Source organism: Hypomesus transpacificus, chromosome 22 (assembly GCF_021917145.1).
Source record: "Hypomesus transpacificus isolate Combined female chromosome 22, fHypTra1, whole genome shotgun sequence".
Classification (NCBI taxonomy): Eukaryota; Metazoa; Chordata; class Actinopteri; order Osmeriformes; family Osmeridae; genus Hypomesus; species Hypomesus transpacificus.
Window position 1 is genome coordinate 3543996 of NC_061081.1, and position 16717 is coordinate 3560712.

At 48.7% G+C, this 16717-nt stretch overlaps 1 protein-coding gene across 1 annotated transcript in view; it reads left to right on the forward strand.

Annotated features, from left to right (window-relative positions):
- dab2ipb (DAB2 interacting protein b) overlaps positions 1-16717 on the forward strand; it is a 133390-nt gene that overhangs the window by 81157 nt on the left and 35516 nt on the right. The window contains 1 exon segment of the mRNA XM_047045260.1: positions 3281-3399. Coding sequence (XP_046901216.1) covers positions 3281-3399 — 119 coding nt within the window.

Consider the following 16717-nt stretch of genomic DNA (forward strand, 5'->3'; position numbering starts at 1 on the left):
ACACTGTAAGTCGCTCTGGATAAGAGCGTCTGCTAAATGATTAAATGTAAAATGTACACGCATAATTTTCTGTCTTCAGGTTTGTCACAGTGTAAAGGTATGTCTCTTCTCTATGACAGATTGAGGGGGGATTGTGGGAGTCTATAAAGATCCCTCAGGGTATCAAGAATGGTGGAAACTGGATGGACACACACCCATGCACATGTGCACACACACACACACACACACACACACAGAGAGAGAAACAGTCCCACACACACATATTCACACACGTGCACACACATTCACACACGTGCACACACATGCAGTATAATGCAAGTAATAGAGACTGCATCTTTAAAGCAATCTAAGCTTGCACCATTATCGCCCAAGGGGAGAACTGATTGTTTATGACATACTGTACCAAGGGTTGAACCGACTCAACTCAAAGGGGGGGTGGGCAGTCCTAATTAGCTGTCAGCCATAGCGATGCGGGCTAATTAATGAGCCAATTGAAATTCACGGCATGTTAGCCTGTGATGCTAACGTCCCTGTAACAACCTTATCGTGTTCTGTGCCGGTATCTGGAATGGGCGCCCAGGGCGACGGCGTGTCCGACAACACACCAAACGTGTATGCTCGTCCCGGCATGGTGCTGTTGACTGCTGTCACTCGAGGACGTTCTGAGGCAGAGTTTTCTGGAAGAGCGGGAGTCAGAGAGGGAGACAGAGAGAGACAGAGAGGGAGACAGAGAGAGAGTCAAAGACTGAAACGGAGAGGAGGACAGCGAAGGAGTCCGAGAGGGAACCAGAGAGTCAGAAAGGGAAACAGATAGGGAGTCAAAGCGGGAGTCAGGGCGGGAGTTAGAGAGGGAGTCAGAGCAGGCAAACTTCATCCCCTGTGAGCAGAGCTTGCGTTTATTGAGACACATGGCTGAAGCCAGCAATGACACTTCTTGCACATTACTTTGTATCTGTGACCATTTAGGGATAGCCCCTGTCCTGCTGTAGGAATCTCTCACTCTCTCTCTTTTTTTCTCCTCTTCTGTCTCTCTCTCATTCCCTCCCTTTCTCTCAATTACACACGTTCTCGCCTCATTTCTTTCTGGCTTGCCTGTCTCTCTGGCCTGGATTTCTCTCCGTTCCGCCTCCCTCCCGTTCTCAGAGCTTGAATCCCATCTCGTCTCCTCTCTGTCTGTCCACATCTGCTCTCTTCTCTTCTTCGACTCTCATTTTCTGCCCTTTCTCCTCTCCGTTCCTCTCATTCTGTCTCCTTCTGTCCCTTCAATTCGCTCCCTCTCCCCTCTTCTATTGTATTCCTTTTCTCTTCCGTTTATCCCCCTCCTTTTGCTCATCGCTCTCTGTCCAGCTCTATTTTTCCTCATCCTTTCCATTTTTCGCCCGTCCTCCTTTTCTTTGCACTATTTCTCCCTTTCTCTCTCTCTCTTTATAGCCTGCTCCTCTCTGAATGAGAGTGTGATAGTGCCAGAAATGAATGTCACTGGATGGACAACCTCGTGTGTAGGGCTTGATGAATGTACTTGCATCCTTTATCTAACTATGAGTGTGTGTGTGCGTGTGTGCGTGTGCGTGTGTGTGTGTGTACGCGTGCATCCTTGCACATGTCCCCATGTGCCATGCTCGTTTATGACCTCTGCCATTTCCTGTTAGTTCTTCAAATCTGAGGATGTTCAAATGGCAAACTTAATGAGTAAAACAGTGTCCAGAAGCAGTCCTAATTGGCAGCAGAATTGCCACCTCTCTTTCTATCTCTCTCTCTCTCTCTCTCCATCCCTCTCTCCATCCCTCTCTGTCTCTGACTATTTGATATGGTAGCAAAGCGTTCTCTGAGAGGAAGGAGTTTGCAGTTGCATGGATGAGGTTTGGACCCTCTTCAGCTCCAGAGAACTTGTAGGAGTTACGTGCGTGCATATTCATGGCTTTGGATTCACAGTCTTCAACTTACCCGCCCACATCCTCACGTCTTATGGTGTGGTGTGGTGTGTTGTCTGGTCTCACACTAAGGCAGCCAGACCTGCAGGTGCAGAGTCTGTGTGTGTGTGTGCGTGTGTGTGTGTGTGTTTGTGTGTGCGCATGTAGATATGGGTTTGTGTATGTGCGTCTCAACATACAACAATTTACAGGGATCCCATTTTACATATATTCCTGTGTTTTTTTTACTGATGGCAACTTGTTCACAGCAGGTATTAACCACAGGTGTGGTTGTAGCAGAGTTATTGGTCTGACTGTGTTCGTCCTGTCTGTCGGGTCCGCGCTAATGTATTGTGTACATGTCTGTCCACTCTTGAGACAGATAAAGAGCACTTAGTGTGTATTCTGTGCCATCAGGCTTATCATATCTTTACTGAAACCTTTCTTCTGCCGGTTTTTCCAAATATATTCCTCCCATCTCCCTCTCTCACTTCGGCGGCATCAGCTTTAAGTTCAACTAACTTGGGAGCTTTTGTCCTCCTCCTCCTTCAAACTTGCTGTCTTTCTCTTTTTCTCTCCTTCCTTCTCTCCATCTGACTTCCTCTCTCTCTCTCTCTCTCTCTCTCTCTCTCTCTCTCTCTCTCTCTCTCTCTCTTTATCCTTGGTTTATTCTCTCCTGATGCCAGTTGGTAGTTTCCATGGGAACGTCTTGGTACTTGCGGGAGACTTGCAGGGGCTGCAGTTGTGACACACGCACACACCTACAAAAGACACACAGTGACATACACACACCTACACAGACACAGTGACACACACCTACACAGACACACAATGACACACAAATCTACATAGACACAGTGACATACACCTACACAGACACACAGTGAAACAGCAAGACATCTGGTAGATGGTTAATTTGAACAGAAAGTTTAGTAAAAGAAAAGCAAATGAAAAGATATTTTTTTTGACCAAGTTTTTGGAACATTTTGTTTTCTTTATTGTTAGTCCTGTTCCCTGCCCCTGTCACCTGCCCCTGTCACCTGCCCCAACCCCCGCCCATGCACCACCCCTGCCCCCACCCCTGCCCATGCCCCAACCCTGCCCTAGCCACAGGACCTTGCCTCTGCATCCTGCTCCTAGTCCCTGTCCTCTTCCCTGTCTAGTCTCTGTAGGCCTTTCAGCCGCACCTTTCTACTCAGAGAAGAGACATCAGCGGGTCAATATCACTCTCTCTCTAATGGGAATATCCATACTACTTCATCTGCCGCCCTCAAACTCTAATGCTTATTGATAGTGACAGTGACAGTGCTATGTCTCTCTTATAATCTGTCTCTCTCTCCTTCTCTATCTCTGTCTTTCTCTCTATCCAGGGGTTCCTGAGTCGGAGGTTGAAAGGTTCGATCAAGCGGACCAAGAGTCAACCCAAACTGGACCGCAACTCCAGCTTCAGACACATTCTACCTGGCTTCAGGAGCGTTGACAATGAGAGGTAGGCACCCATGGATGTGTGTGTGTGTGTGTGTCTGTGTGCATGTCTGTGTGTTACCCATTGGGATGTATTCCTCATGATGTGTGTGATTTGCTTGAATTTGTGTGTGTAAATGATGACTGACTCTCAAGGTCGGTGTTGATTGTGTTGTCAATGTTTACTCTTTAACACATACATCATTATACTTGCTTCTCCGTTTTTCACATACACACAAACATACCACTGAACACACACACGTTGCATATTCCTATATAGTTGCTGTCATGAACTTATACTCTTCTGCTGTGTATGCCTTTGGTATGTGTATGTATGTGTTTGTGTTGCCTCTGCTGGATATGGACCTAGCCTGTGTGTAAGAGAGAGGTGATTTATGGGTAGCTGTCTGACATCTTACTAGGGACCAGTGTTTCAGTTTATTTGGGCTGTCTCCACCCTGGCATCTCTCCAACCTCCTCTCTCTCCATCTTCCTCCTCCCATCCTGGTATCTTTTCAACCTCCTCTCTCGTCATGCTGATATCTCTCCAACCTAAGAACATAACCCTCCCTGGCTGACCCTTGCAGATACCAGGGATGTATTCCAGAAATCAGGTTTAACAAACTTTGAGCCCAACCCTGAACTCTGAGTTGATTTACATTGACATTACATTTAGTCATTTAGCAGACGCTCTTATCCAGAGCAACTTACAGTAAGTACAGGGACATTCCCCCGAGGCAAGTAGGGTGAAGTGCCTTGCCCAAGGACACAACATAATTTGGCACGGCCGGGAATCGAACTGGTAACCTTCTGATTACTAGCCCTAACCACTCAGCCATCTGACTCCCCATCTGATTTACCCTAAGATGGGAAACTCTGACTTTTCGGTTCCAGGACAGCTGATTTGAATGAGTTCAATCAACTCGGAGTGTCCACTCTGACTTAAGCGCGTGCATGAGGACCATAAAAAGCCAACATCAATGGAACTCCGATACTAGGATCTACCATGGCACCCGCCAGCAATAAAGGTCCCCCTACTTCACCCCACTTGAGTTAGAAGTGTTAATACGTGTTTATGGGGAGTCTGAGCACATATTCCGGAAAACAGCAACACGGCTGTAGCAGCGAAAAAGAGACAATTGGTGTTGGAGACAATTGCAGGCCAAGTCAATGCATACATTTTGAATGCATTAGTCCATACATTGAACATTTAACCTCACTGTCCATTAATTTCACAGGTGAAAAAGTGGTGGAATTGAATCGAATAAAATGTTCACGTCGGTGCATCCCACAGGCGCAAAGCATTATTGGCAGCAGCTCCAAATGATCAAACATACCATGAACAGGTCTCAGAATATTTCTCTTAGGTCTATACTAGGCTCGTGATTGTAGCCTATACGTCACCTTGGTTTCAATTATACCTGATACAAAGTCAGTATCAGTTGGTGCCTATTTCAACTTGTAGTAGCAGTAACCCCCAACAGAATGCTTTTCATCACAGGATGATGATGATGATGAGACTGCTGCAGCAGAGAGGTATGCAGAGTGGCCTACATGCATGGTAGTACTGGTAGTGTAGTTCTCTCCCCATGTACTTTTATTAACAGTCTTGTATGGGATTGTCAGTTTTATATGGACACTGAAGTGATGACAATAATGAATGGAAAAATGAATTGCACTTTCCAATAATGTGGACACTGACCCACAGTTTGCGTTACCTCTCTTTCTGGAACGGAAAACCCCAAATGTGCCTCAGGGTTAAGCAACTCAGGCTTTTCACTTAACCAGCTTTCTGGAATACCTCCCAGGGCAAACACTACAACAAGAAACTAGTGGAGTGTTCAAGTATAAAATGCCTGCACTAGGGCCCCATAGATTTTACACTTCCTTTGAAGGCTGAGGTTCTTTGGTGTCAACCCCAAAGTGTTGCTTCTCATCCACCATGCTGTAGTTGAGAGCATCCTGTGGTATGGCATCTCAGCCTGGTTTGGTCATCTCAGTGTGCAGCTGAGAGCCTGTCACATGGGCCAACCTGCCTCAAGGCTGGAGGACTGTGATTACAGATGGCCCGGCATCGTCTCATCGAACGCTGACGGCATCAGCCACCGTCAGAGCATCTGCCGAAATCCCTCAAGCTTTCACTTCGAACTCGTACTGAAACCACTTCCGTTCTAACTTGGTCTCAAAAAGCGATGGTCTCCGCAGGGGAGGTCCAACCGTCTCTCGTGTGGTTCAGAGATGAGCACGGCGGTCCTCCCGAGGACTAGAGCAGAGATGAGGGCACGCCATGGAGCTTTTATGGAAGAGGACTCTAGTCTTAATGACCTATTAGCATCACTCGTGTCGACCGCATGGAATGTTCCGCAATGTTCCTTTTTTAGAACTGGAGCCTACTCTGTCCGGTTTGAAATTGTGATCTCATATTTCTATCTCTCCGTTCTCTTCCTGTCTCTCTCTGTTTGTCACTGCCCCCCACCTACTTTATTCTTCTTTTTCACCACCTCTCTGTCTCCCTCCCTCTCTCTCTGTCTCCCTCCCTCCCTCTGTCTCTCTGTTGGACAGTGAGCTGAGTAAATATATCTGTACTCTGTGTTTTTCCACTGATAAAGCGCTCATGACAGCAAGCAAATAGTGGACAGTAAATTGGACCATCCAGGACGTCTCTTATCAGCCACAAAACATCCCAGAAACAGACACATTCTGCAACTCACACACACACACATGGACATCATAAACAGAATTGTCATGACCCGGCCTCCATCACTAAATTCTATACATCCTGGAGAAAGAATTCTCCCGGAGACACATAAACACATACACACCGACATGGAAACACACATACAGAGAGATACACACATACAATAACCCTCAAAACATAATATATAAAAAACACCACTGTTGACTCTCTCTCTCTCACACACACACACACACCATATGTGTGCACACATGAAACAATCAGACACACACACACAAGTCGTATTAGAGATGGTGACAATTCTTTAGTTTCTATCCCTGGAGGACCCTGCTGACCTGGACATGAGTAGCAGCTGGACCACTGAAATATTCATTACAGTAATCAGGACAGCAGGCACAATGGATAATGTAGGCTGTAATGTAAGCACACACATATACACACACCACACACAGTGACCTACTCCCTCAGGTAGAGTGATAGTGGAGGCTGCAGAAAGGATCATTGTGGTGTGTATGTGTGTGTATGTGTGTGTGTGTGTGTGTATGTATATGTGTGTGTGTGTGTGTGCGTGTCTTGGGGTGTGTGGGTTCTTTTGTGTACAGGTGTGTATGTCACACTCATACACTACACCTTGTAAAAAGAATCTTCCCAATCTGACAGATGCCAGCAGCTATACAAGCACCTGCTGTGTGCTTCAGTGTTTCACAAGACTATGAAAGCCTTTATCGGTGCTTCCTAACAAGTGACTATATATGTGGGTATGGATGTGTGTGTATATATGAGTGTGTGTGTACTTGCGTGTAAGAGCCTTGCGTATGGGTGTTTATATGTATATGTGTGTGTGTGCGTGCATGCGTGTGTGTGTGAATCTCAGCAGGCGGTCTCTAATGGAGGTATAACGACAAAGGAAGTCTCAGGTCAATCCTCACAGCTGATTGGCTCTCTATAGCTGCTCCATAGCCTGCTGCACTGTCAGCTGTTACTAGGACACTCAGGGACAGAGAAGGCGAGAGAAGCCTGTCTGACAAGAGTCTGCTATGCAGAGCCAGTAAGTTCTGGCTGTGAGAGATGTAAGATCATGACTGCATGCAATACTCTAATATGTCAAAAGTCTGCTGTCTTATTCAGCATTTTCTATTTTATCCATCATGTTTTAAATGTACGTATTCTTTGCCTGTCCTCAACACTGCTGTTTGTGTCTTCACGTTGCATCATGCCAGGTTGAGCTGTGTGTGTGTGTGTGTGTGTGTGGGAGAGGGGGAAGGATGTGTGTGTGTAAGTTTGTTATCATGCAAGGTTGTCCTTCTCTTCTCTCGTCATTAAACAAGCTAGTAACACTTCGGTCCAGCCATGTGTGTATGTTTGGTGCCAAGCACCTAATGAGGTCTAATATTGTATGTGTGTGTGTGTGTGTGTGAGGGGGGGGGGGGGGGGTGGGTGTTGTAGCGATTCAATAATGAGTTATTAAAGAGTAAACATATTGCCTATGTGTGTGTAATGGCTCATGACTGATGTTGACAGTGCAGTCTGTGGGTCCTGCTGGGCTTATAGTGAGCTGACACACACACACACACACTCACACACACCAATGCATACACAAACGCTTCAACATACACAGAATACCCACAAGCACATAAACATCATCAGGCACACACAGACACACAAACACAAGTTTACCCATATTTGATGTATATATTTGTATTGCATTCATTCATGATCAAATAAATCAAAACAGTGACACCCCACCACCAACACCAATCAGGAATGACATCATACCACTTTGTCAACATTAGTTTACCCCACCTCTCCTTGTCCTCCCTTCTCCGCCCATCCCTCCGTAATAAGATTATACCTCTCTGCTGCTGTTTGTAATCTTTGTGCTTTCGATTGATTGAATTAAACAAACTAATTGTTTGTTTGCCCAGGGGCGGAGTTCTAGAATCATCCATCTGTTCTCAACCAATGAGATGACAGCAAATCTAACCCTCCCAGTAGGATGACAAATCCCATTGTGGACAGATGTACAGGTGTGTGTTAATAGTGTGTGTTTGTATATGTGATAGAACAAAATCTTCATTTAGGATGCCCCTTATCCTTGGAGACATTGAGTGACTCATAGCTCTCCATGTGAAGGGTATTCACCGAGAACAGACAATAAGATCTCTCTATGCTGCCTTTCATCTGGGGTGGTGAGTCACTTTACATGGACAAGCTGGCAGCTGTAAGTCACTTACACACAAACACACACACACACACACTCTGGGTTTAGCAAAAGAAGTGAGAGAGGCAGAGCTTCAAGGACCCCAGCTAAAAGAGCCCCCTCACACACACACCTCACACGTCTTTGATTTTCTCATTTTCTCTCCCTTCCCCTCTCTCTCCTCCACGTCTCCTCCCTCGCTCCAACTGATTGACATCCTCAGGACTCAGACCCTGAGCTGGGCTGCTCCGTGCGAAGCCATGTTTTAGGAGAGCCAGTAGGAGGACAACTGCACCACTGGGAAAAGAGGGGGGGGGGGGGGGGGGGGCAGGGAGAGGGGAGGGAGGAGAGGGGGCAAACGGGTAGGGAGGTTGTGTGTTGCAGGGAGATGAAGATTGGTGTGTGTTTGTGCGAGGGGGGGGGGGGGGGGGGGGGGTTGCGTGTGTGTGTGTGTGAATGTGGCTCAGCTCCTGTTCCGGAGGTATCAATCCATAAAACCAATAAACTGATGACATTTAAGGTTATTAAATTCTGTCAAATTATTCCAGGTGGTCTCATTGTGATATGCAGGGGGGATGCTTTCCTTTCTCTGTTTCCCTGTCACTCATCCCTCTCTTTATCTCTCTCATCATCGCCCCATCCCTCCCGCTCTCTACACCCCCGCCCCATTCCTCTTTCTCCTCATCCCCCTTTTTCTGCTAGCGTCCTACTTCGTCCTAAAAGCGTCCTAAAAAATCAATTATTCTTTCCCAACACCCCTCATTCCTCGCTTGTCCTGTGTGTGTGTGTGTCTGAGTGTGTGTGTGTGTGTATCTGAGCGTGTGCATGTGTGTGTGTTTGTGTCATTAGTGTTATGGGAGTCTGGGTGGCTCTGGTTTCTCTTCGCTACATTAAGCCCAACACAGTGCTCACAGTCCTGTCCCCAGATACCCTCCCCCAAACCTCCCTCCTCGTCCCCCTCTCCCTTCCATCCTGCCCTTCTTCTCCTTCCCCTCTACTTTCCCCCCACCCTCAACCAATTTCCCAACGAGGACAAATAAAGGATCTTTTCTCTACCCATTCCCTCTCTCTCGCTTTCTCTCTCTCTCTCTTTTTTTTCTTTGGCCTTTCATCCATTCACCCTGCCCCCTTCTCATTCTGATCCTCGTTCATCCACTTCATCCTCTTCATACCTCCATTCCTCCATCTCTCCATCCCTGCCCTCTCCTTCAGAAGGTCAGGGAGAGGTCGAGATCAGAAAAGGACAAACACAGATCAATGACTGGCCATCGTCATGGAATCAACACACACACACACTTTCCTGTATTTCCTATTGAATGCTAAAACCCTCCCCTCTCTGGTTTTAGCATGATTTTCATAGAGAAATCAGTCAGTCAATGTGTTTGTTCATGCATTCACTCATTCATTTTTGCTGTTGTGCATCGATTGACAAAACACTGCACTCATGCATTCAGTATTTCACTCAGCCGTGTGAACAGCACACGGCTCTCTCTCTCTTTCACTCTCTCTCCCCCTCATCCTCTCCTTCGATCCATCGCTCATCTTTAATCCATTGGCAGTGTCTCTTGAGCTTGAGGTTGGGATGGGGCCAGTCTGACACCTTTGCTCAGACAGACTCTCACCAGTCTCACAGCTCTCCCTCTCCTCTGGATGTCCACCAATAAACACATAACTCGTATATCCCCTCTGATGATCCACCAATCAACCAAGAGCTTTCATTAGTCTCTCTGGTCACCTAAAACATTGCAGTTGTTTTAGTTGTTGTTGTCTGGTGATTCATCATCTGCCGGCTCTGAGGACCATCGGTGAAGACACCGTCTTCTATGTCCTCTACAACGGTATACGTGCCAGCTGGCCACGAGGCTGAGAGGCTGCGAGGCTGATATGAGTTGTTTCATAACTGATTCGCTCCAGTCAAACAAGGAAGGACCGGCCTTCATCAAGACCAGAAAGGAAAAACAAGTTCTCTCCCAAGTTGCATGAAGTCTACTTCCTGTTAGGCTGCTGACTTCCTCGGACACGCGGCGTATTAATAGACCTTTAGGCACGGCAGTGGTGCAGTAGTGACACAATCAGCTTACTCATGGAGGAGTGTTATTACTTAGCTGTCATTAGGCTCTGTGTGGACCAATGTGAACTGCACAGGTTACACACACGCACGCACATCGAAACACACACCACCCCACACCTCACCTTGATCACACCACCCTAATGTGAAACACACCCCACTCCTCACCCTCAACACCCCACCCTTATGTGAAATATGGGTGCTGTTGTCATAGAAACAAAGCAATCAGAGTTGGTTTTATCACAACTTTATGGCTTCTAATAAATGTCCCAGGTGATAAAGCAGAAGGCAATACAATTCTAGAAGATTTCCGTCCTGTGATTATCTTGCGGCAGGTATGTGTGAGTGTGTTTTTGTGTCTTGTGTGTCTCATCACTAGAATCCCACAAGCTCTCTGGGGCTAACAGGGCAGGGACTGAGCTTAGGGCCGAGGCAGTTTCTGGAACTTGGACTGGTTTTGGGCTTGTGGCTAGTGTTGGGCCTAATGCTGGGACTAGGGTTGGGACTAGGGTTTGTATTTGCAAATCCCAGTCCTAATGTGGGCCCTGGGCCTGGGGCTGGAAATAGATAAATAAAGAGAGAGAGATAGAGAGAAAGAGAGAGAGAGAGAGAGAGAGAGAGAGAGAGAGAGAGAGAGAGAGAGAGAGAGAGAGAGAGAGAGAGAGAGAAAGAGAGAGAGAGAAGAGAGAGAGAGAGAGAGAGAGAGAAAGAGAGAGACAGTAGGGAGATAGAGAAGGACAGAGGAAGAGCGGGGTGCTGATGGTCTGTGTAAACCATCCAGTGGAAGGATCTTTAAAGGAGTCATCCTGACCTGTGAGCTGAATACTGAGCACACCATCAAAGCAGCCTCACCAATGGTCTCTTAGAGGCCTGCAGAAGGGAGATACACTCTCTCTCTCTCTCTCTCTCTCTCTCTCTATCTCTCTCTCTCTCACACACACACACACACACACAAAACCGACATGTCAGAACAGAGATGGATAGAGGAGGACGGAGAAACTTTCATTAGACTCAAGCTGACACGTTTTCCACCCTGTCCAGAACTTTCCTCATCTCAGAGACAGAGAGATAGCGAGGGAGGGAAAGAGAGAGACAGAGAGAGAGGGAGAAAGGAAACTAGCTAAAAGAACCAGGAGGCTCAGTAAGGGAATCATGGGAACCCAGACAGGAGAGCAGAATGTGTGTGCATGGGGAGAGAGGGGCTGCCATCGCTATGGAGATTTAGGGAGTCTGATAGTGTTAGGGAGTGCCATCTGGGGTGTCAGGTCTGTGGATTACTGTATGACGCGTGTGTGTTTGTGTGTTTGAGGAGAGAAAATGAAAGGGGTGAGAGAATCAGAGGGGGTGCGAGACTGAAACAGTGGGATAGAGGGGGGAAATGGGAGAGAGAGAGAGAGAGAGAGAGAGCGAGAGGGAGAGAGAGAGAGGGAACTCACCACAGCTCCATTGGTGCTGACTGACCTAGATACAGACAAACATTTTTAAACAAGGTGCTTGTTTGACTGCAGTGTTTACTTCTGTTTTTTTTGTCTATCTCACTCTTTTCTCTCCTTTCCTCTTTTCTCTTCTGTTCTCCTCTCCTCCTCTATGCTGCCCTCTTTCCTTTCCTCTCCCCTCACCTCCCCTGTCCTCACCTGTCCTCTCTTCTGAGACTGTAGACGTTAGCCTCTGATTACTAGCCTGGTCTCCACAGCAGAAGAGTAGAACTGACACACGTAACACATACACTAATATGGAGAGAGAGATAGTGTGGCAGAGTTACAGTGACAGAGAGAAAGAGAGAGGGAGAAAGAGAGAGAGAGAGAGACAGAGAAAGAGAGAGAGAGAGAGAGAGAGAGAGAGAGAGAGAGAGAGAGAGAGAGAGAGAGAGAGAGAAGGCAGCTTTGTCCATGACCTTTTGGTGTGAAGTTCAGATCTTTAATCTGGACATACACAACATCACGTAGCACCCTCCCTGACGCCACCAAAGAGCCCCCCCCCCCCCCCCCCCCCCCCCCGGCCCTCAGAGAGACCACAGACTTTTGTTAGTGTCCTAAAAATGCCATTCAGCCTGCATTAGGATTCTAGAAGTGTTTGGACTGCTACGGTGTGAATCATAAAAGTCTTTTTGTACTTCAGGTTTGGTTGAGTGTGTGTTTAGCATAAAGGTGTCGCCTGTTACCAACCCATACACACACACACACACAGAGACACACGCCACCACCACTCCCCCCCCCCCTCCTCCCTCACTCTGGTATTGGATGAGGTCATTCAAGACGTGTTGATGGTGTAGATTCATGACCCTAGCCCCTTGTCCTTGGTGCTCTCCATTTCCTCCTCCCGACACCATACAGTCTGCCTAGCCCCAACCCTAGCCCCACAACTTGGCACTGCCTTCGCCCCTGCCCTTGCTGCATCCAGCCCCAACCCCACAGTCTTACCCCTAACGCAGACTCAGTCCACTGTCCTGTTATTGGTCCTATCCCTAGCCCTAACCCCAGAGCCTAGCCCGAGCCCGAGCCCTAGTCATCGTCATTGCCCCAGCCCCAGCCTTAGTCCCAGCCCTTGTCCGAGCACCAGCTCCAGCTTCATCTCCAGCCCCAGGCAACAACAGTGTTCCTGGGAGGCAGGCTGTAGTCAGGACAAAGAGCACACACTCCCACTTGATAAACAAGGGGTAGGGCCAATCCAGGCTGCGCCACACACATGCAGACACACACACGCGCACACACCTCCCCGCACGCAGAGAGGGAGAGGGAGGGGGCACAGTCAATCACACAGAGGGAGAGAGGGAGCGAGAGACAGAGTGCGGGAGTGGATGGGAGAAGGAAAAGGCTGCAAGATCGCTTTGCACAGAGCATTGTTTGCAGGCACACTTACAGAGAGAGAGAGAGAGAGAGAGAGAGAGAGAGAGAGAGAGAGACAGCGACAGCGACAGAGGCTGCCTCTGTCCCATTTCAGAGAGAGGGCACAGGAAGTAGGGCAGCTCTCAGCCGATAGAGGGAGAGAAAACCAGAGGGAGGGATAGAAAGAGAGAGAGAGAGGCGTTAAAACATCCATTCTCCTCCCCTCCACCTCAAAGCGGCAGCGGGGAGAACGAGAGGGAGCGAGGAGGAAGAGCGCCACAAGGGGAAAGGGGAACGGTGCACATCGGCGGAGGAAAATGGTGCTCTGAGAGCGCTCGGCTCCACACCTCCGTTCCTCATCCTTCGTTTCTTTGGCACCGGCTCAGCCTCTCCCTTCTCTGTTTCTCTTGATCGGTCTCTCAGCCAGCTGATTGTTCTGTGGAATTCTTATCATGCCTGGTGAGTCGTCTTTGACCGGTTACTCACCATTCATTGTGTGTGCGGGTGCGTGTGTATGGCGTGTGTTTATGTGTGTGTGTGTAAGCTGGTTTATGTGTTTGAGAGGCTGTTGTTGATTGTAAAGAAAGGAGGGATTTTTATTTATTTATAGAAAAGACACTGTGTCAGCTACACTGCCATGTTTCTACATGTGCTTCTTCCTGCTGTTCTCCTCTCTGTCCCTCTCTCCTCTCCTCTCTCACTCTCCTCCATTGTCTCTCCTGTCACCTCCTCCCACCACCTGCTTTCTTTCCCATCACTCTCCTCCCTGTCTTGTTCTCTTCTGCTTCCTCCCTCATCTTCCCTCACTCCCGGTCTCTGTCCCTTTCCTCTTCCTGAGGATGCTGGTGAGCTTACTGCTTCTACTCTGAACAAATGCTCTAGCTGTGCCCTGCAACACAGCCAACTGGCTCCATGGTTCACCCGACCGAATAGCAGCCCTCAGCAACACGCTCAGCTGGAAGAGTTACGGGACACTCTTGCTGTTGCTGTTGTTATCGTTTTCTTCTCTTCCAGAATCGGCTCTCGGGCTCTGAACCACAGTCGCTACGGGACGCAGCTTGCGAGGCAGACAATGCCGGCAGGGAGGCAAGGAGGTTGTGAGGCAGCCAGAGAGGCAGGAAGGCTGAGAGGCTGCCAGTGAGACAGGGATGTGAGGCAAATGGAGAGGCTGGAAGGCTGAGAGGCTGCCAGTTAGGCAGGAAGGCTGAGAAGCTGCCAGTGAGACAGGGATGTGAGGCAAATAGAGAGGCTGGAAGGCTGTGAGGCAGCCAGAGACGCAGAGGCTGAGAGGCAGACAGGAGCCTGAGCGACAGGCCACCTAAAAGGTTGCGAGCCAGGAAGTCTAGGAGTCTTAAGAGACAGATACTTTAGGACTGGGGGTAGGGCAGTCTGTGAGGCAGAGTAACTGACAAGCAGCGTTGTGAGCTAACGGGAGGTGACTTGGCGTGATGCTTTGCGAGGTCAGCGTGCTGGTTTCTGGAGTTCAGAGGGAGGTTTTGGCGAGCGGCGTAGTTACAAGAGTCTCTTCGGCATTTTCTGTACAAGAGAAGAAGAGAAAGAGGGAAAAGCAGAGGAGGAGGAGGAGGAGGAGGAGAAGAGGGCCAGGCTGTCTCTTCTCATCAGAGAGCTGACCAAAGCTCAATTACTATGATGGGCAGGATTGATGTCTAGTGTTTTGGAAAAGAAATGTTCTAAGTCCAGTAGAACGCTGTGTGTGTGTGTCTGTGTGTGTGTGTGTGTGTGAGTGTGTGTGTGTGTGAGGGAGGTGGGGAGAGAGTAGCCTGGGGATGTTACAGTAAGGTCCTCAGAGGAAGTGGAGGCTAATGACAACAGTAACCCACAACACACCCAGACGGCTCATCCAGGCAACAGCGTTAAACTGCTGTCATTAACTCATTCTATTATGATGGGATTATGAGGCTTGATAAACAAGTCCAGGCTACTCTTTGATTTTGTGAAGATGTCAATTGTCTTCCAGTGTGTGTGTGTGTGTGTGTGTGTGTGTGTGTGCGTGTGTGTGTGTGTGTGTTTGTGTGTGCGTGTGTGTGTCAGAGATGTGCTAATAAGAAGGTTATTACACCATGTTTGAGGGTCAGAATATTCCAACAGGGTGCAGACACAACATTATCACAGTATCTCAATGTGTGTGTGTGGATGTGTTTACTTTTGAACACACCCAGTTTGGTCCTGCTAACCACAGTGAAGTGCCAGAACAGAGCAGAGAGAGAAGGAGAGAGATTGCGAAAGCGAATGAGCTAGAGACGAGCCCCGGAGTCATTTTCACGACCCGACACATCAGATAGGAGAAGGAGCAGGAGTGGGATGGAGGGACTGTGAGGGAAAAGAAAGATTCAAAGAGAGGAGAGAAGCGGAGAGGAGGACAGCAGAGAGGAGCGGACGCTGTGACATATACATATTCTAATGTGTCGGTGTATGTGTGTGCGAGAGTGCCGATGGGGGGTGAGAAAAGACGAGAGATATAGACTTCACCAAATGATGGAAAATCATTTACCCACCCTCCTCGCCCTCCCACCATCTCCCTCACTCCGTCTCCCTCCCTCCTCGCTCCCTCTGCGGGCTCTTTCTCTCCCTGTAATTACTCTGTCATAGCTCATCTCGCTCATGCCCATTGATTTACAGAGAGTTGATGAAGCAGAGCCTAGCCCTGCACTCAAGGCTAGACTGAGGGAGGGGGAAGGAGGTCATAGCAGCTCCATCCTGCCCTAGGGCCACTTTGCTGGGGTCACAATTCCACTCGGGTCCCTGGGGGGGCAGAGGGGCAGCCTAGGGGTCCGGGAGTTCAGATGTACACACACACACGTACACGCACACACCAACCAGCGAGAAATTAGGTGTTTGCAAGGGGAAAGGATTTGGAGCGGACTAAACTGAAGTTCAGACATGGCCTCTAGACAGGCCTTCAGACAGACCAAAAGACAAGCACACAGACATGCAGGCAAATAGACAGGCAGGCAGGCCCAATTTACATCAGTTTAGCCATGAGAAATATTCTCCACTGCTTCCTCCTCTGTCTCGCGTTCAGACTTTCTTTTTCTCAATCCCAGTCCTGCTCCCCTCTCTCTTGTGTAACTAAACAGCCCTGTGTTTGGCCAGGTCCAGCAGCAGAATGCAAAGCTGCTCCTACGGTCCTTTAACCAGCAAGACGAGGGCCGCTCTGTGAGAGCCGCGAGGACATCGGCGTCATCCGATAATCCCCTCTGCTCTGCTTCTCATCCCCCCCTCCTCCGTGAGTGGATGGGTGAAAACAGGAGAGGCATCTGCTTCGCGATGGAGCCGAGTTGTGTGTCGTCAATAATTAAATCTCTCCCACCCGCCTGAAGGCTAGCGAGTCAATAGGGGAGAGGCAGTGTGGCACGTTTGTGTGTGCGCTTGCGTGCGTGCGTGCGTGCGTGCGTGCTAGAGACATAGAGAGAGTGAGGGGAAAAAGATAGGGAGTGGGAAAGGGAGAGAGAGAAAGAACGAAAGAGAGAGAGCTCACGCCATATCAGCCCCAGGCTGGGCATACTCTCTTCCAGAATTGATGCTGTGCGGTCT